The 20,805-nt window shown below is 53.8% G+C and overlaps 3 protein-coding genes across 3 annotated transcripts; 2 read left to right on the top strand and 1 right to left on the bottom strand.

The window, feature by feature from the left end:
- Nucleotides 1-169: 169 nt before the first annotated feature.
- MZB1 (marginal zone B and B1 cell specific protein) lies at nt 170-1,416 on the top strand (the record flags this gene model as incomplete). The annotated part of the gene is made up of 4 exons (XM_082324573.1): nt 170-361; nt 669-775; nt 850-954; nt 1,055-1,416. 4 exons carry the CDS (start codon nt 170-172, stop codon nt 1,230-1,232), a joined length of 582 nt encoding a protein of 193 aa, XP_082180699.1. The 3' UTR covers nt 1,233-1,416.
- A 294-nt stretch (nt 1,417-1,710) lies between these two features.
- Nucleotides 1,711-5,780, top strand: SLC23A1 (solute carrier family 23 member 1; the record flags this gene model as incomplete). Its single annotated transcript, XM_082323859.1, has 15 exons — nt 1,711-1,746; nt 2,248-2,319; nt 2,535-2,636; nt 2,747-2,904; nt 2,985-3,073; nt 3,156-3,223; nt 3,308-3,489; nt 3,594-3,714; nt 3,830-3,986; nt 4,160-4,307; nt 4,422-4,527; nt 4,604-4,733; nt 4,975-5,118; nt 5,270-5,365; nt 5,527-5,780. 15 exons carry the CDS (start codon nt 1,711-1,713, stop codon nt 5,778-5,780), a joined length of 1,863 nt encoding a protein of 620 aa, XP_082179985.1.
- A 3,321-nt stretch (nt 5,781-9,101) lies between these two features.
- On the bottom strand, nt 9,102-17,720 carry PAIP2 (poly(A) binding protein interacting protein 2). The gene is made up of 4 exons (XM_082324533.1): nt 17,567-17,720; nt 13,154-13,313; nt 10,617-10,796; nt 9,102-9,341 (listed from the first exon to the last, which is right to left on the bottom strand). Exons 2-4 carry the CDS (start codon nt 13,289-13,291, stop codon nt 9,276-9,278), a joined length of 384 nt encoding a protein of 127 aa, XP_082180659.1. The 5' UTR covers nt 13,292-13,313; nt 17,567-17,720; the 3' UTR covers nt 9,102-9,275.
- Nucleotides 17,721-20,805: the final 3,085 nt, after the last annotated feature.

Below are 20,805 nucleotides of genomic sequence, written 5' to 3'. Positions count from 1 at the left end.
GGGACACCCCATGCACAGACACACCTCCCGCCCCGACACCCCAGGGATGGACGCGACCACGTCAGCCGGATGCAGGTGCGTCCGCCACACATCAGCGCCTGCTTGCCAGCCCCGGGGGGTTTATAGCCGCCCCGCACCTTCACCCTGGCGCTTTCAGCGTCGTGGCAGGATGCGGCCAGCGCTGGCGGTGTGGCTGGCCCTGAGTCTGCTGGCAGGGACGGGGGCTGAGGACATGTGTGGGGGCCGCCCCGCCACCTCATCCCGGTCCATCCCTGCGCCCCAGCTCAGCCCCGAGGAGCGGCTCTCACCCCACATGCCCGAATCCCTGCGCTGCGACGCCTGCCACGCCATCGCTTTCCAGGTGGGACTTGGGGAGATGGCACCCTGAAACCAGGGGTGAGAGCCCTCGTGGGGATGCTCCAGCCTGGGGAGATGCTGCTGGCTTCCCTGGGGCACCCTGCTGATGGCTGCCCCTCGCGGCACCCCAAAAAAGGCCTTTGGGGCCAGTGAGCCCCCTTGCAGCTACTCATGGACTCACCACCCCATGCAAAAGTGCTTCAGGTGCCAGGGCTGCAAGAAAGGGGGTGTGGACCCCATCCCCGCTTGGGAGCAGAGTCGTGGGGAGGCTGCCACCCTCACTGGCCCATTTCTGCCCTCTTTCACCCCAGATTGAGGAGCAGCTGCGCAGGGCAGAGGGGAAGGTGGGCAGGAAGGCGCTGAGTGAGCCCGACTACGTGGAGGTGCTGGAGAGGAGCTGCTCACAGGGCTGGGAGAGGTGAGTGGGGCATCCCCAGGGACCGGGGCGTCCCCAGGGACCAGGGTGTCACCAACCCCTGCCTCTCCCCGCAGCTACGGGGTGCAGGAGCTGGATGGGGAGAAGCGGCTGGCGGGGCCGGGTCTGCTGAGACAGGAGTCCATGACCGTGATGGTGACGGGGGGACCCTGGCCAAGCAGGTAAGTCGGGGGGTCAGCAATGGAGGTGGGTGCCAGGCACCGTCCCCTTGCTGCCATGGCGGGGGACAGACGCGGCGTGACCCTCTCCGGCTCCTCGCAGGCTGTCCAAGATGTGCCACGGCTACGTGGGTGAGCGGGGAGAGGCGCAGATCTACGAGGCACACCGGCGGGGCCCGGCCGCCTTGCGGGAGCTGCTCTGCCACGGGGAGAAGGGGGCCTGCGCCGGCGGCAAGGCCGGGGGGCCAGCCGCGCCCAAGGCGATGCAGAATGAGCTGTAGACCCGGCGCGGTTAATGCTTAATGCCCCGGCGACCTTCGGAGCTGACTTCGTCCCCAGTGAGAGCCAACACACGCTGGGAGGTGGGCACCTTCCCAGCGTCGCCCATCACCAGCGTCGCGACCATCCCTTGACACCCAGCCCGGCCGTGCCGGGACAACGCCGGCGGCAGCTGGTACCCCGCACCGCCGGACCCCCCGCGAGCCGGGAATTACTCTGTAACCCGCCGGCTCTAATGTTTTACCAACGTGGTGCTCGCGGCGGGAGCGTCCCGGCCCCGCTGGCGGTGCCAGCCCTAATTAAAGGAGTTAATAGCTGATCCGTCCCCAAGGCAGCGCTCCCTGGTTTCACAACCGGCAGCCAATGGCCGCCTTCCAGCCTGCTGCCCCGCGCCACAGCCCGAGTGGTGACTAAAGTCCTTCCCATGGCCATAAAACCCCCTGTGCAGTGACATTGCCGCTGGGATCGCATCGCCGGAGGATGGGGACCCGCTCAGGAGACCTGGCTCAGCCCCAGGTGAACACAGCTTCTGTCCCCATCCCCATCCCTGTCCCCTCCTCAGCTGTATCCCAGGGCAGCGGGGAGGGCAGAGGGTGGCCAGGGGTACCCACCCCAAATGATGGCCAGCTTGGGGCCGTGATGCCCAGCCGGGGCTGGCAAGGGATGGGAGGAGCACGAGGGCCGTGGTGAAGCCTGGGACCAAGGGGACATGCTGGGATGCTGTGGCTGGGACTAGCTGTGCCATCCTTACTGGCACCTGTGGGCTGGTCCGGGCACCCCAGGGCCAGTGGGACCCCCCCTCCACTCTCCCCTGGGGACAAACCATCACGTAGGGACAGCAACTTTCAGAGCCCAGATCCCTCTTGGGGGCAGAGCCGGTGCCGGGTGGGGCTGACCGGCTGCGTGTGCCAAGCCATGGCCCGGTGGCCCTCGCGTCCCCAGGGCAGAGCCCATCCCTGTTCCCATGGGACACACGGGACAACACTGACCCAGCTCCCGCCTCGCCCTCGCTGCCAGAACGGGAACTCAGCTCTCACCCCCGACGGCCCCCCGCATCCCCCTGGGAAGAAGCTGCCTGCAGTGGGCAGGGTGAGTACCAGGGCACCGCCGCACAGCACTCACCCCAAATCCTTCTGTAACGCACCGTCAGATGGAGACCAGCCAGCCGGGACCCCCTCCCCATCCCTGAGGGCGCAGGGGGTCCCATGGGGCAGTCTGTGCCACCCGTGGGGACAGTGCGGGGTGTCCCCCGGCCCCAGCCCCCTGGGGCGAGCCGGGGCTGAGCTGTGCCCCCTGCACACCAGGACCCCAGGGCGGGTGCCGGGCCCCCCCGGATGGAGATGGACATGCTCTACAGGATCGAGGACGTGCCCCCCTGGTACCTCTGCATCCTGCTGGGCTTCCAGGTACAGCCTGGAACAGGGGTAACCCCCACCAGCAGAGCCTGAGCCCCCATTCCCTGCGGTGTGGGGCACCCCACGGCACCTCAGCCCGCTGAGCCCCTCTCACCCCCCAGCACTACCTGACCTGCTTCAGCGGCACCATCGCCGTCCCCTTCCTGCTGGCCGAGAGCCTGTGCGTGAGCAAGGACCAGCTCACCGTCAGCTACCTCATCGGCACCATCTTCACCTGCGTCGGCATCACCACCCTCATCCAGACCACCGTGGGCATCAGGTAGAGCCGTGGCCCCAGCGGAGACCCCCCTGCCCGTCCCCAGGCCCTGGGCGCAGGCGTCCCCTCTCGTTCCCCCCCAGGCTGCCCCTCTTCCAGGCGAGCGCGCTGGCCTTCCTCGTCCCCGCCAAGTCCATCCTGGCCCTGGAGAAGTGGCAATGCCCCCCCGAAGGTGAGGGCAGAGGGGATGCAAGGGGGGTGTCCGGCAGCTCCCCACCCACCCCAGGGACCACCTCACCCCCCTCCATCCCCAGAGCAGATCTACGGCAACTGGGCGCTGCCGCTCAACACCTCCCACATCTGGCAGCCCCGCATGCGAGAGGTACGCCCCACCGCCATCCCCAGGGGACCCCAAAATCCCCCGCAGGGTGCTGACCCCCTTTCTCCCCCCCTCCATGCTCTGCAGATCCAGGGGGCCATCGTGGTGTCCAGCCTGGTGGAGGTGGCCATCGGGCTGCTGGGGCTCCCCGGGGCGCTGCTCAGCTACATCGGGCCGCTGACCGTCACGCCGACCATCTCCCTCATCGGGCTCTCTGTCTTCCAGGCGGCCGGCGAGCGGGCCGGCTCCCACTGGGGCATCGCTGCGCTGTACGGCACAGGGATGGGGATGGGGGGACAAGGGGTAGGGGTGTCCCCCATGGAGCCAGAAGCATGCCGGGGGCATGAGGGACCTCGTCTCTCTCTCCCCGCAGGACCATCGTCCTGATCATCCTGTTTGCCCAGTACCTGCGGCATGTCACCGTCTGCCTGCCCGGCTACCGGCGGGGCAGCGGCTTCGTCCTGCTCCGCGTCCAGATCTTCAAGATGTTCCCGGTAGGGATTGGCTGAGAACCAATGGCTCCTGGGGGAAGGTCCCAAAAATCCCCCCTTTTTCCATGCATGGGTTTGCAAGCAATGCAAGGTGCGTCCCTGGTCTCTGCCCCTGCAGATCATCCTGGCCATCATGGTGGTGTGGCTGCTCTGCTACGTGCTGACGCTCACCGGCGTCTTCCCCGGCCAGCCTGAGGCGTACGGCTACAAGGCCAGGACAGACGCCCGGGGGGAGATCCTGTCCGTGGCACCCTGGTTTCGGGTCCCCTATCCCTGTGAGTGAGCCCTGCGGCATGCGGGACCCCCCGACACCCTTTTGCCCCAGGGGATGTGGGGACCCAGCACAGCATCAGTGGGGCTGGGGACCCCAAAGTGGCACTGGTGAGCACCAGGGGGGCCGGGTCGAGGGTGCCCCCCACCCTGACGCTCCGCTCTGCGCCCCGGGCAGGCCAGTGGGGTCTGCCCACGGTGACCTCGGCAGCTGTGCTGGGCATGTTCAGCGCCACGCTGGCGGGCATCGTCGAGTCTATCGGGGACTACTACTCTTGCGCCCGGCTGGCGGGAGCCCCCGCTCCCCCCGTGCACGCCATTAACAGGTACGGCCACTGGCCCTGCCGGTACCCTGCCCACGCCATGGCACCCCTGGGCCCCAGGCAGGGACACCGCAGGAGAGCAGCGGTGGGGACCAGCCCATCCGTGTTGTTCCCCAGGGGCATTTTCACCGAGGGCATCTCCTGCATCATCGCGGGGCTGCTAGGAACCGGCAATGGCTCCACCTCCTCCAGTCCCAACATCGGCGTCCTGGGCATCACAAAGGTACCAGCGATGGGGACGGGTCCCAGCTCGGTCAGGGGGACGGGTGCCACCACGCGCTGCCGGTGTCTCCGTGCAGGTGGGGAGCAGGAGGGTGATACAGTACGGGGCCGGCATCATGCTCGTGTTGGGGACCATCGGCAAGTTCACAGCGCTGTTTGCCTCCCTGCCCGACCCCATCCTCGGCGGGATGTTCTGCACCTTATTCGGTAACCTCGGCACATCAAACGTGGGGTGCCGTTATCACCGGCCCTGGGCCATTTCCCCAGGGATTTGGGGGCTGGTGAGCCCGAGGGATGCTGGGCAGGCTTTGAGGCTTTGGGTCAAACCACAGCTGGGTTTGAACGCCCTTCGCTGCCCTTGCGGGCAGCCCGCCCCAATGCGCAGCTCCCCGCCGGCAGCGGGGGCATCCCTGTCCGCCCGCAACCCCTCCGCCGTCTCTGCTGGCAGGCATGATCACGGCCGTCGGCCTCTCCAACCTGCAGTTCGTCGACATGAACTCCTCCCGCAACCTCTTTGTGCTGGGCTTCGCCATGTTTTTCGGACTGACGCTGCCAAACTACCTGGATTCCCACCCCAAGGCCATTAACACAGGTACCTGCCTGCCATGAAAAGCCCCAGTTTTGGGTGTTTAAGAGAGGAGGGCAGTTCTAGCAGGCACTTGCCCACCTCGGGGAAGCAACGATTAATTAGGCAAATCCGGCTTATCGCAGCATGTCCCAGCTCAGTCCCTGCGCTCCCGCAGGTGTCCCCGAGCTGGACCAGATACTGACGGTGCTGCTAACGACGGAGATGTTCGTCGGGGGGACCATCGCCTTCATCCTGGACAACACCATCCCGGGTAATTAAAGCACACGGAGCAGCGGGAGGAAGCACGGGGTTGGAGGCAGATTCATTTTGGTTTAGAGCCGCAGGAGGGGATCGGAGGGCGAGGGGGGCTGATGCTGGGCTGCGGGCAGGCAGGGGCCGGGGGCCGGGCCAACACGGTGCTGGCTGCCGCAGGGACGCAGGAGGAGCGAGGGCTGGTGCAGTGGAAGGCGGGCGCGCACTCGGACAGCGCGGCGAGAGCCAGCCTGAGGAGCTACGACTTCCCCTTCGGGATGAGCGTGGTGAGGAGGAGCCGCTGGCTGAAGCACGTGCCCATCTGCCCGGTGTTCACGGGGTTCAGGGCCCGGGCAAGGGGCAGCGACGCCACGGCGGCGGCTGCAGACGTGCAAGATCACGCAGACGGGCTCTCCGTGTGCACAAAGGTCTGAGCATGGGGAGGGCTCACACGCTGGCGCCAGGGAAGCCAAGCCGAGCTCCCACGGGTGCTGTCGGGGTTCGCTAGCACCCGCCACGTCCAAAGGCAAGGCTTCTGGTGCTCGTCTCGAACACAGGGCTAGAGAAACTCAAAGGTGCCTTTGGGGACATGTTGAGCTCCCAGGGTGCCTGCCTGGGGACTGCCACCCCCAGTGCCATTGCTCCACCTCAAGCTTTGGCTTGTTGAGACTCGTTCAGCGCTTGCTGAGGCTCGTTAGCCACCACGGGAGCCAGCCAGAGCCCCCGGAGCCACGAGCTCCCACCTGGGGCCACGAATTTTCACACTGTGCCCGCGGCTTCGGCAGGGCTACCCGGCGGCTGAAGCGGGCTCTGTGCAGGGTACAGTACCCAGACCAGCGTTCGGATGCCTATTTTAAGATCATACATTAAAAACAAAAATAAAAAACTCAAGCCCACTTGCCCTACCGGTGTCTTTGCTGTGTCCTGCACCGCTCCCTCGTCCTCTCTGCATTTTGAAGGCTCCAGCAGCTTTCCAGGCTCCCTCCCAGGCTGCCCAACACGGAGACACGCTAGATTTCATCCAGCCCTAGCAACCGTGTGTCCAGTGGGCTTCTGCCCAGCCCCGGCGCAGCGGGAGGTGGTTCAGCACAAGCCCTTGGCAAACCCGTCCTGCCGCGGAGGGCACTGGACAGCCGGCTCCATCCCAGCTGTGCCGGTGAAGCGCTGCCCTCCTGCAGCCGGTTGGTTTGCGGCCGATGGCCTCACTGCAGCGGCCGACAGCATCAAGCCCATTTCTGGGCTTGGGTTTAGCACCAAAATCCAAAGCTGAAGACAGCATCGCATAACCCTGTCACGGGCTGCCCGCACTGGCGTGGTGGCACGGCCACACATGCGCTCCCCAGCCCAAGCAGGAAGAGAAGTGGTGAAAAAACCCGTGGGCTGAGAGAACAGTTTAATAAGTAAAGGGGAAAAAAAAAAAAAACACCAAAAAAAGTCCCCAAGTGATGCAAATGCAATCGCTCACCACTTCCCACAAGCACAGGGATGCCCAGCCAGGCTCTGAGCAGCAGCAGAACCCCCTCTCTTCTGCTGTCCCCATTTGTTGTCCAGCACAACGTAACACGGCCTCCAACACCCTTCTGGTCATCCGTGCCCCCTCCCAGCTTCTTGCCCACCCCCAGCCTCCTCGCTGGGGCCAGAGCAAGAGCAAGCCCCGACACCGTGCAAGCGCTGTTCAGCAACAGCCAAAACACTGGCGCGCCATCAACTCTTGTGACAGACCCCAAAGGCAGCAGGGCGGGGCCTGCGATGGAGAACGGCAGCTCCGTCCCAGCAGAGACGACGGGGAAGCTCACCTCTTCAACAAACCTCCCCGTTACAGAGTTGGCTGGGGTACAGCAAGAGGAAAAACAAAGCAAAGCAGCCAAGCCGTGGCAAGGCCGGCTGTTTGACAACAAGCTGGCTCCTAGCAGCAGCACTTAGTTGCCGATCACCCCGAGGTGATCGCGCTGGGGCTGAAACCCCGGGAGGAAGCTCCCCAACAACCAACTGCTGCCAGCCGTGCAGGGGTTCTCTGGGGAAACTCCTGCTCCAGCTAAAAATAAGCCAGGGCACGGCAGCATGTTATTTCCTGACCTTCTGTCTTTAGGTGCTCGAGTCTAAACTATTTCCAAGTCAGTGGAAAAAACAGAGGAGTTTTGCTGCTTCTCGGAAGGCCAGCAGATCCCGAAGGTTAGGAAGGGGGAAGGTAACGCTCAGTAAGGAGCCTGGGATAATTGCAATTAGCATTTTGCAGAGCAACAGCAAAAAGAGCTGGTCTGACTGAATTCCTCCGAGAGGGGTTCCTCCACCCAGAGGAAGACCGACACAGCGATGTCGTTACGCTGTAGGGTAACACCTGCGTAAAGGCTGCGTCTCACTCTTCCCCTCCTGCAGTACTGCATCATTTCTGAAGTGTTGGTTTAACTGGAGCTTAAAAAAAAAAAAAAAAAAAAGATATTAAGAGCAAGGCTGGACAAAGTTACGAAGCAAGAGCGGATCAGTCGCGCCCGCGGGCGGCTGGAGGCCGCTGCTGCAGCCACCACGCAACTCCCCCACGCCCTCCCGCAGCGCCCGCGGGTTTACGGGGCGGCGAGCAGCCCAGCGCCGGCGGCCGCCGCGCCAAAGCCTCCGGCAGCACGCGCCCGGCAGCGGCTTTATATAGTGCCATCAGCTGCGAACCAGGACGGCCCGTGCTGCCAGCAGCCGCGGAGCCGAGCTGGGATTAGCAGCGGTGAGAACGAAGGAAAATATGCCCAGGCAAGCGCATAAAGCGGGAGGAAAGAAATAAAAGAGCGGTCAGAGTCCAACCTCAGATGAGCGTTTTGGGCTATCATGTTACGAACAGCCTTACAATGTCATCCCTTTCCTCTGCGCGTTGCCAAACGAGTTTCCATGCGAGATGCATATTCATGAGACGGCCACCGCATCAGTTCTACTATTATTTATTTTTTTAAATATTTTTGAAAAAATATAATTTTTTTACAATATTTTCAACTTAAACACTATTCACACTGAACACGTATGGCAGCTTAACCTACCCAAATATGAAGTTTAAGAAGCCAAAACTGTTCTAGCTTTATTAAAAGAAAACAAAAAAAAGTTGTTGTGCTGTAGACTATTGTGTAGTGATGATTAAACAAAGCAAGGGAAAAGCACCACTCAAATCACTAATGCTAGGGTTTTCTTGGTTAAATCCAGCTATAATAAAGTTGTAGGCTAAAAGTTACATAGGCAGTGCTATGTACGTATCTGGGTTCTTGGAAAAAATTGTGATGAAACTCACATCTCCTTTAACATAATCAAAGCGGAACATTTCTAACATGATAACATACTGCAAAGTACAGGGAATTTCTTCCTTCCAATCGCTTGGATGTTAGTTCAGTAGCTGAGATCTACGACTCTGCACAGGTCTGTAAAATTTCTGTTAAAGCTCATGCTGCTTAAAAGGAGCATGAAGTTTTTTAAGGGGAAAAATTAACATTAGTAACAATACTGATATTTCAAAGGAAAGTTAGCTAATTTGCATAACAATCAGATCTCCTTGCTTTCATTTTTAAGTTAAGGCATTATCAGGTGCAAACTAGCACCAGTTAACACATCTTTAGTTAAAAACAGACCATCGGTAGCAAATTCCAAGTCCTATTTAAAAAGACAGAGTCTGCAGAAGGTTTATGAACGTGGTACTTTGTCTCAACTTGACTGGTGCTTCTTACCTCACTGTCTCCTTTGCAGAGAGCCAGGGCCCAATTAGTTTCCATTAAACTTTTGACAGATTTACTTAATAACAGTCTCAGCACTTTTATTGAGCATGCAAGACTAACAAAACTTTGGCAATGCATAAGTGTAACACAGTGACAAGAAGAGAGAGCTTTTACAATTAAATCTTCTAATACTGGCTTCACAGTGTGGAAATTGTGCTACATCCACCAAGAGAGGGCCCAGTCTACTCAAATATTTAAGTACTTCACCCCAGGAACAAACTCCTTTGCGTTTGGATTCAGATTACTCTTGACCTGAGGAAGGGAAAAACAGAATCGTTATTTTCATCTTACATCTGCAAGCGGAATACAATTCTAGGCAGAGAGCATTAGGAACAGTTTATGGATTTAGAGTAACAGTCAGGCATATAATAGGGTTTTAGCACATCCCCAGAGTCTCTATAATCAGTAGAAAAGCCCACTCCTCTGTGCTTGTACCTGAATTATCCAGCCTTCCTTAGCACCACCTGGACATTCCAGTCAGACAAGGGCTCAGGGATCACAAAACAAGAAAACCACAGGTGTGCATCAAATACAGCAACTTTGCTTAATGCCGAAATAGCTTTTTCTGAAGCTGAACTGTTAAAACACACCATGAGGTTTTTAGATGTTGCTTATTTAAGCAAGACGAGACTTGTTCCAGGAACTTAAGCCACTTCTGGGAATTTAAATGTATATGAGCATTGTATTGATTTTTTAAATATCTATGTCTGTGACTACCTGTCCTCCCACTTGGCAAGCCGCTGCTCTACAACGTGCTGCAGTTATAGGTGGGCAGCCAGCATCTCCAAAATGAGCTCTTGATCATAAAGAAATGGAGGATTAGGCTTTTGTGTTGTTAATTGAGTCTAAAACTGCTGCCTGCAGCTGCTTAAGCTTGGAAAAGTAGGGGTTTGCATCTGAGTTTCACAGCAGTTATGTGACATGACGATGTGGTTTATTGTACTCTGTATCAGTAACTTTGTATTTTGTTAGGGAAAATATGTGCACACTGACCTTTTCTTTTAGTTAAGCTCTGGACAGAAGTCATACAGCAAGCAACAGGGAAATAATCATAGTTTAGCTGCTTTCCTCTTCCTTAGGATTTCTGCAAAGAGATCTGCTACGGTTCACACCATCCACACCAGACCTGAGAACACGGCTCGTACCTACCCAACACCTAAGTGCTGGCAGAGCCGAATTAAACTTTTGCAGTCCTGCCACCGAATGGCACTTCACGGGGTCAGTGTGCTTTCCTCACTGCTTTTCTTTCGTAACATGCTACACATACCCAAAGCCACTGGCATTTACACCATGGGCCAGGAAAGGCACCACATGGTTATGAAGAAAATCACTGAATAAGTCACATCACTTGAGGAAACATCCCTTACCCAACTGTTCCACATTTCCCCGTCCGCCATAGCCAGGCGTGGTTTAAGGGTCCCTGGCCTACGTGCAAAGGATTTTCTCATGCCATTATCAGCAACAAAACTCAGCCTTGGACAAAGAGAGATGTCAAACTTTAGAAATACGATGAGAAACTGAATTTACCACCAGATCCTCCAGTGATGAGCTGTCACTGATAACAAGGTCATTGAACTGGTCCTGGATTTGATCCATTGTTTGTGGGAGATCACGGGCTGGAATAAACCATTCGTGCTCCTCCTCTTCTTCCAGCATCTCCTGGAAACAGCGCTCAATAAATTCTTCTTCCCACAACTCCTCTTCGATCTATACAACGAGAAGAAACTGCTTCATCAACAAACTTACTGAGAGCTTGTGTCTTCATTCCAAGGTTTGTGCACCTAGCTGACCTTCTTTCTAGCTATGCAGTAGGACTTCTAGCAGAACACCACGCTTGTGCTGCAGGGAGGCAATCAGCTTTGATTGGGAATGGCAGGAGAACCCCCCCCCCCCAGCCCTAGCTGTTTCGTTGCAGCTTGTTACAAGCTCAAGGAGAAGAAAAATGTTGGTTCCAAGTGAAAATTTCAGTTGTACCGACTAGTCTGGACTGAACTCACTGCGAGTATGAGGAAGGGAACCAGGGCCAACGCATGCAGCCAGGCGCGCTCCCTAGGAAAGTGTCCTGCAAGACTCTTGGGGAAAAAAAATAACCACTGCTTGTCACTTGGAACAAGCAGCATCTCCTCAGCTGTAGATTATCCGTTCACCCAGTGTAGTTCTCCCAAGGAACTCCACATGATCTTAGCAGTTAAGAATGCTGACCTGCTGTACCAGAAGCACAACAAATCAACTGATGCAGAACTGACACGCACTGCAAAGATTAAAGGAAAGTTTTGCTTGGTTGTTCAGTAAACAAGCTTTGGAGGGAGTTCATCCTGACAAATTTCGCATGTCCTGCATCACAGTACTTGAGAGTGGAAAGCAGGGAAATAGAAGCTGGTGTGAGTGACTTGCCAGATGTAAGGGAGAGGAAAAATGATTCAGGACAGATTTAAAAGTTCACTCAATGGAAGCTCAAACAAGTTTTCCTATCTATCCTTCACTCTGAAATCAAACGCATACTCAATCCTAAAGTGGAAATTCAGTTACGTACCAGGAATACCAAATCAAAAAGGTTTACACCAGAGTTCAGGATTCCTGTAAAATCCAGGTCTCCTGTGCTTGGGGCAAACACGCTCACCAGCTCACTCACATGGTGCTCAAGATGCACAGCTCTGGGGAACAAAGACTCATCACCATGTGCCCTAGGCCACTGTCCAGATAATTCAAACCCCGCACGCAACACCGACTTAGTGACTTCCCCAGTAAGGCACTCCAGCAAGGACGGCGGTCTCCAATCCATCCTTCTTGTGCGGCACTGTCTCCGTCCTGCGTGCGGGTAAAAGGCAGCCGTGGGCATGCAGCCACAAGCTAGTATTACAGCAGGAGTTGCCCAGCTCCGGGTTTTTTGTTACATGGTTGTACACCTACAGGTGCCTCCAATGGCAGCTCCAGAAGTACTAAATAACATTTAATTCCCCAAACGTCTTGAAATTAATATTGCCCATTTGTATTTTCCAGCCCAAGTTTAACTTGTTCAGGTTCCCACAGAGAGATGTGCCTGCAGCAGGAGGCGACCAGGCTGCCACGTGGCGTTTGCCTGCCTGAACAAGACCATTCTCCCCTCATGCTTCCATCTTTCCTCTTCTCCAAAAACGGAGCACGTACCTGAAAAACATTCAGGGCACAACTCCCAGCTCCTTCCCCAAGAACTACACATCCCGTATGCTAACTACAGTACAGTACCCAGGAGGAAAAACCCACCAAAGAGGAAACAACACTGACACCATCCTGGCGCGTGCACAAGACAATTTAGATTTTGCGAGCAACATGAATTTCAGATTAGCTTTGTGCCCTGCTGGCACCCTAAAGAGAGAGCAGCAGGTGTATCCTATTTCAGAAGCTCAGACTTCAGCACAGCCACACTGTGCTGGAGTGCAGAGAAAGCAGGTACTGGAGTATAAAGATCACGTTTTGATTAAGAAAGGGGTGGTGGAAAGAGGTAGGCTGTTCCCAGCCTCCAGAGGAGAGAAAACTGTGTCCAGATGCAAGGTGAAAGACGAAGTTAAGGCTTCCTTCCAACCTGATTGCGAAGGCCAGCTGTAAGGCACTTAAGTATTAAGTAACGAACGGGACCGTCACCCAACAGCTATGTCCACCAACTCCCTTAGGAAGAGCCGCCCTGTTGATGAGGCAGGTATGCACCTGGACCTATCCAGTTCAGAACTACAACAGCCGGCATGTTCGCACATATAAAACCTCCGCAGCTCAGCAGCCTAGCCAGATCTGTCCCTTCCAAAGTGCCACATAAAGTCTGTCAACTTTTTTTCCCCTCCTTCTCACAGAAGCAGGGAATTAATGGACACATTAGAACATGCCACGCTTCCCGTATTTTCCACCAAGATTACAGAAAATAGGCATTTATTGCCAGAGAAACTGAGATCTGTCTGTTCCCCCCACTATTCCAGCAAACCTATGTAAAAACCCCATCTCTTGTACCCCGGTTGCTAAGCCACAGCACCCCTCCCTTCAGCTAGGAAATGGTAAAGCACATCACAAGACACCGATAGAGGGAAATGACTTGCCTGCCTGTTAAATTCCTCTTCGTTCTCCATCCACATGTACTCCGCAAAGGGATTGTCATCTTCATGAGAATGACCATTTATAATCACATCTTCGCTGATGATGCTTGGGCTAGTACTGCTGCGACTTGGATCTTTCATGGCTGCGTCTTTGATTCGAAATCTGCAATTAAGAAATGCAGTAATTAAAGATGTGCAGATTCACTCATCACCCTGCTTCTGCGTAAGCCCGGCCCAAGGGAAGGCTGCACCTGTATTTGAAGGCTCCAGGCAGCCTTACCCTGGCTGCAGCAGAGGAGCTCTGCTCATCGCAACAAGTATCAGAAATGCTGTTTCCATTGTATGCAGATTGGAGTGACAAATTAATTTCCCAAATTAAACCTCACCAAATCAGCAAATGCCAAACACCAAGGCCAATGAAAAGTGACAGAAAAAAACAGAAAGCATGCGTACTTGCCAGTAGGAAAGTATTTAAGGCAACATTCAAGAAACAAAAGGAAAATTTGTTTTCCACAATACTTTTACAGCTCCCACTGAGTTTCACAAACTCCCCTGGAAATGAACTGCCCTGTGTTCGTACTGTTTCAGGGGCAGTGGGAAACACTTCAGGGGAATTTCCAAGGATACCCATGTATCCTTGTAGGTAAGGGAAACTTCAGTGTGACTTTTAGCCTACCCAAATTCAGTTACAGGATGTTCCATGCGATTGCATGAACCAACTTTCACGGTGCAAGCCTTGCAAGTGAGGCAGAAACCATTACGCACCGACTCCTCACAGAGCCAAGTTGGCACAACAGTTCTTACAGCTACTTCATTAGCGAAAGCCCACTGATTGGGAAGCTTCAGGTAAAGACAACATCATAAGGCAGTGGAAGGCAGTACGTGCTTGCCTCTCATCCCACTTCATTAACATGGATTGCGTCACGCTTGGAGAGCACTCAACGTTTCTGCATGTCCACGATTTGTGATATCGCAACATCCTGAACCCAAGGAACGAAGGCACAGCTGGCAAGCATGCTTTGTTCCACCTGACCACCATCACAAGCAGGACAAAACCTAAATTTGGTCTGAATCCTTGTCCTAAGAACAGTATCGCAGCCTTTCCGTCAGGCTGATAAGCCTGTGTGAGTTCAGAGAGCCAAGTCTGCTCAGAGCCTAGGTTCTAACTGAAAATCTTATTTGTGTTGTAAAGTAAACGCGACAATGCTGCTGTTTTTCCTATACCCCGCTTAAGTACGGATATCAATACTGGAAAAGCTGAGTATTTTTAGATACTAATACTGGCAGTGTTAATTTTTTTTTAAACAGTATACAAAGCATGTGAGGCAATGAGCTCAAAAAAAAAAAAATCAAACGAATGTTTTTCTAGTGCTAAAAATTTGTAATCAAACGATGCAGCAGTCAGTGAAAATATTTTTATTTTATTCTCAAATGAACACTTTAGCTCATTGTCTGCATATCAAAAAATGACTTATTTGGAGAAGCGGGTATCAAACTATACCCTCCATTGTTATTAAGAGTACAAGGGCTTATCACGTAGCAGCTCATATTTTCTCTTTATATTTCAGTGGGTCCTATTATCTACAGAATTAATGCAAGTTTTGCTTCAAAATGTATTCTTGATAATATCAGGTCAAAGGCTTGTCACATCCAAATGATCAATTAAGAAAAGCACAAAGAAAAAGGAACTTGCCTGGTTTGCTCTATTCAAGGTTTTTAAAACCTTGGGCAAACCCAAGTATGGAAGTGACTTTAGCTCCCTAGGAAGTACATCAAATGAGACCAGAACACGGGTATGCTAGCAAGAGAAAACAGGTTCTTTTTGATGTTCTTTTAAAACAAACTTGCAAAGGATCACTGGCAGCATTTAACATAAAACAGGAAAAGACCTTGCATTTAACACCCCAATTCAAGCCTGAAATTGCTTTAAGCAACTTCAGCTGTTCACAAGCTAACAAACAGCATGGACTAAACGAAATAAAAGACCCCAGAGTCTAAAAAGCCTAATTTCTTTTTTTTTTTTTTTTTTTCTGGCAAGTGTTTTCACCTTTTCTTTTGTGGAGTGAATCTTGATACTAGTATTTCACCAGGCTTTCTGCACACCACCAATTCACACTACAGGTGAATGACTGCATTAGCAGTGTAAGTTACTCAGGCCAAATTCCTGGTAACTTCTGTACGAAGACGACTGTACCCAGACAAGTCCATAAAGGTAAAAGTAATTAAAAAAAAAAAAACAAAACAAACCCACCCTACTTGTTTGTGTAAAAGCCTGAAAGGTTAATTTGTTGAATCATGGGCTGGTTATCCAATTTCTTAAGTGTTCCTGTAGAACACAAGCTATTTGCTTTAGGAGGGAGGGAAGAGCAGTTCAGTGTTTCACATTTGGACTGAAACAACTTTTTCCATTACTGCCCAAGGACGATGTGGATGATTATCTTCGAGAAAGATCCGAGGCTCAACCTGAATATCTGAAGTTTATCTGATGAAGCACTAAGTCCACTAATGTTTTCCCACAGAAAAACATGTCAACACACACTTATCCTGCATGAACAGTTACGAAGCCCCAGGCCAGTCCCTTAATCACAGCACTCCGTGTAATTTCATTTTCTGCAACTTGTAATAAAATATACTGTATAAGGAGCTTTCCATTTCACCATTTCAAGATACAAACCAGTTGGCTTTCTGTGCTCATTTGCAAGGACAAGATTAGTCTCGTTTCACCGGTATTAGATACAGGCTTTTTAGTCATGAGCTACAGGCAGTTCTGAGGGGGAGAGCCAAATGCCACCTCAGTCTTGCAAAAAGTCACAATCTAAGAAGGCTGCTGCAGAAAACAAGCCACAGTGACAGGCTACACTACCGGCGTGAATAAAAATAATACATTTTCCATCCAGGAGTAGGTGGAAAGCAGAGGATCTCCAAGCTCCTTACATTAGAACAGGAAATCAAACATTAGTAGTGCTAAGGAACAGAAAATATGGAGACTTCTGCCATAGTGATATGATCAGAGATCCAGCCCCGAATTATTCTGGGATTTTGGCACGGTGTGGGGGCGATACAGGAAGAACAGTGTAAGTGCATATGGAAAGACAAAAAAAAAAAAATATAGGATTTTTATCTTAGGAATTAAGTCAGAAATTAAAAATCCTGTAACGACAGGACTTTCAGTTGACTCAAAGTGCTTTCTGTATGAAGTGTGGAACTTGTTACTCCAGAACATCGTTAAGGTCCATTAATTTACCTGCTTCTCTGAATTTTGCTGTGCTTATAGCAATGAAGAGCCCAAGACCAACCGTTGTTAAAATTCAAAGCTTTGTGATTGAAGATTTCGCAATCACAAAAGATTATCTACTGCCTACTTCGGAAGATAAGGTGGAGGGGCCTAACTCCATATAGCAAAACTCAGGTCCTTACCCCCGATAATGAAAAATAGAGGGGAGGAAAAATGTAAGATATTTGCTTCAAGCACGCAAAAGCAACACAGAACAGCAAGGAGCGCGTTAGGATTTTAGCATAAGCCGAAGTTTAAGCAAAGCTGTTTTAGTGCAGCAGGGAGCGCTTTGAATTTCTGCAGAAGATGGTGTTGTTTGCTTATTAACCAGCGATTACTCTCGTGAGTCAGGAGCGCCGGCCAAGTTTCTCGTTATCAAATTAGATTAGTAAGCGGCGGTTATCAAGTAAACCGATTCTACTCCGTATAATAAATACATTTCTCAATCAAATTCACGTGGGATGCCGATGCTATCTGACAGAAACACTTCAAAGCATCGCCCTGGAGTTTACTTGAAAACAGCCGACTCATTTACGCAGCACGCCAGCACCGAGGCTTAAAAAAAAAAAAAAAAATCCAAAGCAGCCGTCGGTTGCGAGGAGCAGGGCGGCGGAGCTCGGCCGGGAGAACGGCTCCGGAGCCCCCCGGCGGGGCCGGGTTTGCTCCCCGGGCCCCCTGCTGCTGGTTTCAGCCACGGCGAGCGCCGACGCCCGCGGAGCCGCTTCGCTTCGGCGGGAACGGGGCGAGCTCGGCCCCGCCGCCGATCCCATCGCGGTGCGGGGGCGGGGCGGGCTCTGCCCCGCCCGGCGGCGGCCGCGTCCCCGCCGCGGCGATGCCCCCCCCCCGCCCCCCGCTTTGTTCGCCCACAAGGGCCGCCCCCGCGGCGGGGGCTCCGTCCCGTCAGGCCCCGCGCCGCCGAGCGCCCCCCCCCCCCGCCAGGACCCGGATGGAGCCGGAGACAATGAAGACGGCGCCACGGGGCGGCCCCGCCGCGCAGGCCCCGCCGCCGCCGGGAGGGGGGCAGCGCCCGGCGCCGCCTCAGGGGAGGGGGCGGCTCCCCCAGCCCCCCCCCCCCCTCCCGCCCCCCGGCAGCGGCAGCGGCGCTGACCCGGGGCTGCGCGCCCCGACCCGCGCCGCCTCACCTGCGCGCAGAGGGAAGGGCCGCGGGTGCGCACGCCGAGCTCCCAGCTGCTGCTCCGCCGCCGCCGCCTCGTCCCCCGCTCGCCGCCGGCTCCGCTCCGCGCCCGCCGCCCCGCTCCCCTCCCAGCGCCGCAGGCCGCCGGACGTGAAATCACTTCCGCTACCTGCGTGACCTCATAGACGCCGCCCCCTTCTCCCCCGGAAGCGTCGGGCCGGCCGGCAGCGCTGGCTGGGGGCCGGCGCGGTGCACGCCGGGAAGCGCCGTCCCGCCGCGCCGCTGCCCCGGGGCATGCCGGGAGCGGTAGTTCCGTCCGGCCGCCATTTCGCGGCGCGGCGCGGTGCACGCCGGGAAGCGTAGTCCCGCCGGGGCAGGGCAAGCCTCCATCTTGTGGCGCCGGCTGGGACGGCCCGGCTGATAACGAGGGGGTCCCCCGACGCCCTCCCGCTTCAGGGCCGGCCTGCCCCGCAGCCGGTGCGCAGCCCTGGGCGGCTGCGGCCTCGCCCCGCCAGCGCGGGGAGGGAGAAGGCCGCGGGCAGCCTGAGCGCGGGGGGGAGCCCGCCCGGCCGCCCGCCAGTCCCGCGCCTTGCCCGGGCTCCCTGCGGGGACGCCAGCCCACCGCGGGAAGGCACCGGGCCCCGGGCCCCGGAGCGGGGAAAGGAGAAAATATACTCTGAAAAACGCGCCTGTGTGCAAAGCAGGTGTTTCCACACTAGACTCGGGCGCTTTGAAGGCTCTGTATTAGGAACCAGGAGTAACGCCTACGTTAAGTGCCCAGAACTCAACCCTCTTTACAAGATGGGGCAAAAAAGCAATTTTTATTCTCCCCTTTGATTCTCCCCCCTTCTTTTTCTTGAAGGTAAGGTGGAAATTGCTCTTTCCTTCAGACACTACCTGCTAAAACCAGCGCACGGAGGCGTCAGCAATGATGGGAGCCGTGCTGTGCTCACCCGTCCTCTCAAACACCCTGCCTCCGCAGAGGCTTTTCCAGTCCTCTGATCTTCACCACCTCTTAAAAACAGCAAAGCAGCTCGACACCGACAGAGTTAAAGCCCCTTTGCTCCATCCCAGCCGCCAATGAACGCAATCCGACTTGACCTGGAGTCGAAGCGCGGTGTCGCAAAACCACCTCCGCTCAACGCCCGCCTCGGGACGACGGACGTGTAGGCGAACCACCCCAAAAAGCTGGGAATCTGCCCCAGCAGCAAGCTGGGAAACGTATGGCCGAAAAACGTTTCTGCGTGCAACTGCGAAGCCCAACGGCGTGTGTTACTGAGGACTAAGTTGCACAGAAATAAGTAACCTTTGATAACCCTGAAATGCATTCGTGGTTAAAGAGTTACCATACGTAAACAGGTTTTTTCAGGCTCAGGAACAGTTTGCGAGCTAGCAACGTACAGACCAACTCCCTCAGCTTAGCTCTTCGCCTTACACCACCTGTTAGGCTGGAAAGTCTCTTGTGCTATCAAAACACTCGCGGAGGCTGCTTGTAAGCAGGAAAGGGGCTATCTGAGGATAACAATTTAATTAACATTTCTCTGCTCAGCCCTTTACTTCCTTCCTTCCTCCTACATTTTAGTAAGGGATAACCAACTCTACAGCAGTCTGGGTTTTCTCAGATTTTCCAGGGACTGATTCTCCCTTGATCAAGCTGTTTATAGTGATTTTATTGGTCACCATTACTGACTTGTTTCCAGGACCTAAAAGCTTTCGCTATGGCCCATCATACACTCACTAAATGCTTACCTTCTAGCCAAGTATAACCTTAAAGTACCCCTGGAAGGATCATCCTTAAAAAAAAAAAAACAAAAACAACAACAACAAAAAAAACCCAAAACTACTCTGCTCTTCCTAGTCTGATTTCCACAACTATTTCCAAATCTGTTTTAATAAATCCAGGGTGACGTGGCTTTCTCATGTATAATGGAGGCTTCTTTTTCTACTTACTTCCCACTGTGCTCAGCAAGCCCAGGGCCTTGTTGCACCTCTGCTGAACTACACACGCAGCAAAGAGGCAGCAGCCTCTAGGGTTACTGTTCCGAGTTGAAATTCACAGATGAAAGCTGGCATCTAAATCACAGAGCAGTTGCAGATACAGTTATTTCCAAAGAGTAAGCAGCCCACGGCGAGACCACACATCGGTCTGCCACCACAGTGCGTTCCTGGCATCTGTCCTCAAGATCAAGTTATTCTGATGCCGCCTTTTCATCAGAAATTAGTGTAAGGCGTGTATTCTCTCCCTGTCCTTTGCAGGTAAACAGAAGACATATTTTCTGATGTATAAAAGCATCATGTTGCACATGTAGAGGAGTGAAGACTTGCATACAGCTTATCAGGGTTTTGAAAGTACACGCGTTAGGCATCAAACATCCACCAATACCACAGACAGAGCTGATGGGAGCAAGGGATTTTGGACTATGATGCCGCAATTATGCCTTGGAATTCTTTATGTTTATACACTAAACATGATGTAACATCCTCCTACAGTTTAATCCCCAGCAGTTACACAGGTTAGCATTTACAACAGGCTGAGGACACAAGGTGCAAGATCACTGAACTGCACAGCTATTTAAGATGCAGGTAATAGCTAAGGAAAGGCTACTTTAAAACACGCAGAGCTGTAGTATTTCAATATATTAATCTTAACTGCATCTTGTAACGAAACTTAAAACGCTTGGGGGAGGTGGAGACCTTCAAAATAAATTTTTATTTACCGTCTTTAAAGAGAAGGGGGATGACTGCCCAACACTGAATGACTGCTTTGAAGTCAGGTCTCTTCTTGTCTGATGAACTCAGCAGCCTCTTGGAGACAGATGCCTGACAAATGGCACCATAAGCAAGCGGGGGTCCAAGTACATCCTTGTGACTTAGTCAAAACAGAACTGACTGCAGGGCTGCTGTTGCTTGCACTTTTTTTTCAGGGGCCTAGGAAAGCTGTAGAGTAGTTCTAAGACTGTATCACTGCATTACATTTAATCGATTTCATACAAACACAAACAAAACTTTGCATACTAATGAGTGCCACGTACAAAGCACTTTTGTAAAAGTGCAAGGATGAGTCACTGCATGATAAGATTTTATAATTTGGATAGGCTATTTAAATAAAATCTGCGCCATTAGCTGCTTATTAACATGTCACCACTCTATACAGAGAGTCCCCAGAGAAACTGCTACCATCACAGCAGGAGATGTCTGCAATCATTCTTGCACAAAAGGGATTGCACACCTCCCTTTTGGTGAGGA

The sequence above is a fragment of the Platalea leucorodia genome, assembly GCF_965183815.1.
Source record: "Platalea leucorodia genome assembly, chromosome: 11".
NCBI lineage: Eukaryota > Metazoa > Chordata > Aves > Pelecaniformes > Threskiornithidae > Platalea > Platalea leucorodia.
Note: the sequence above shows the minus strand (reverse complement) of the source record. Positions and strands in the feature narration are given on the sequence as shown.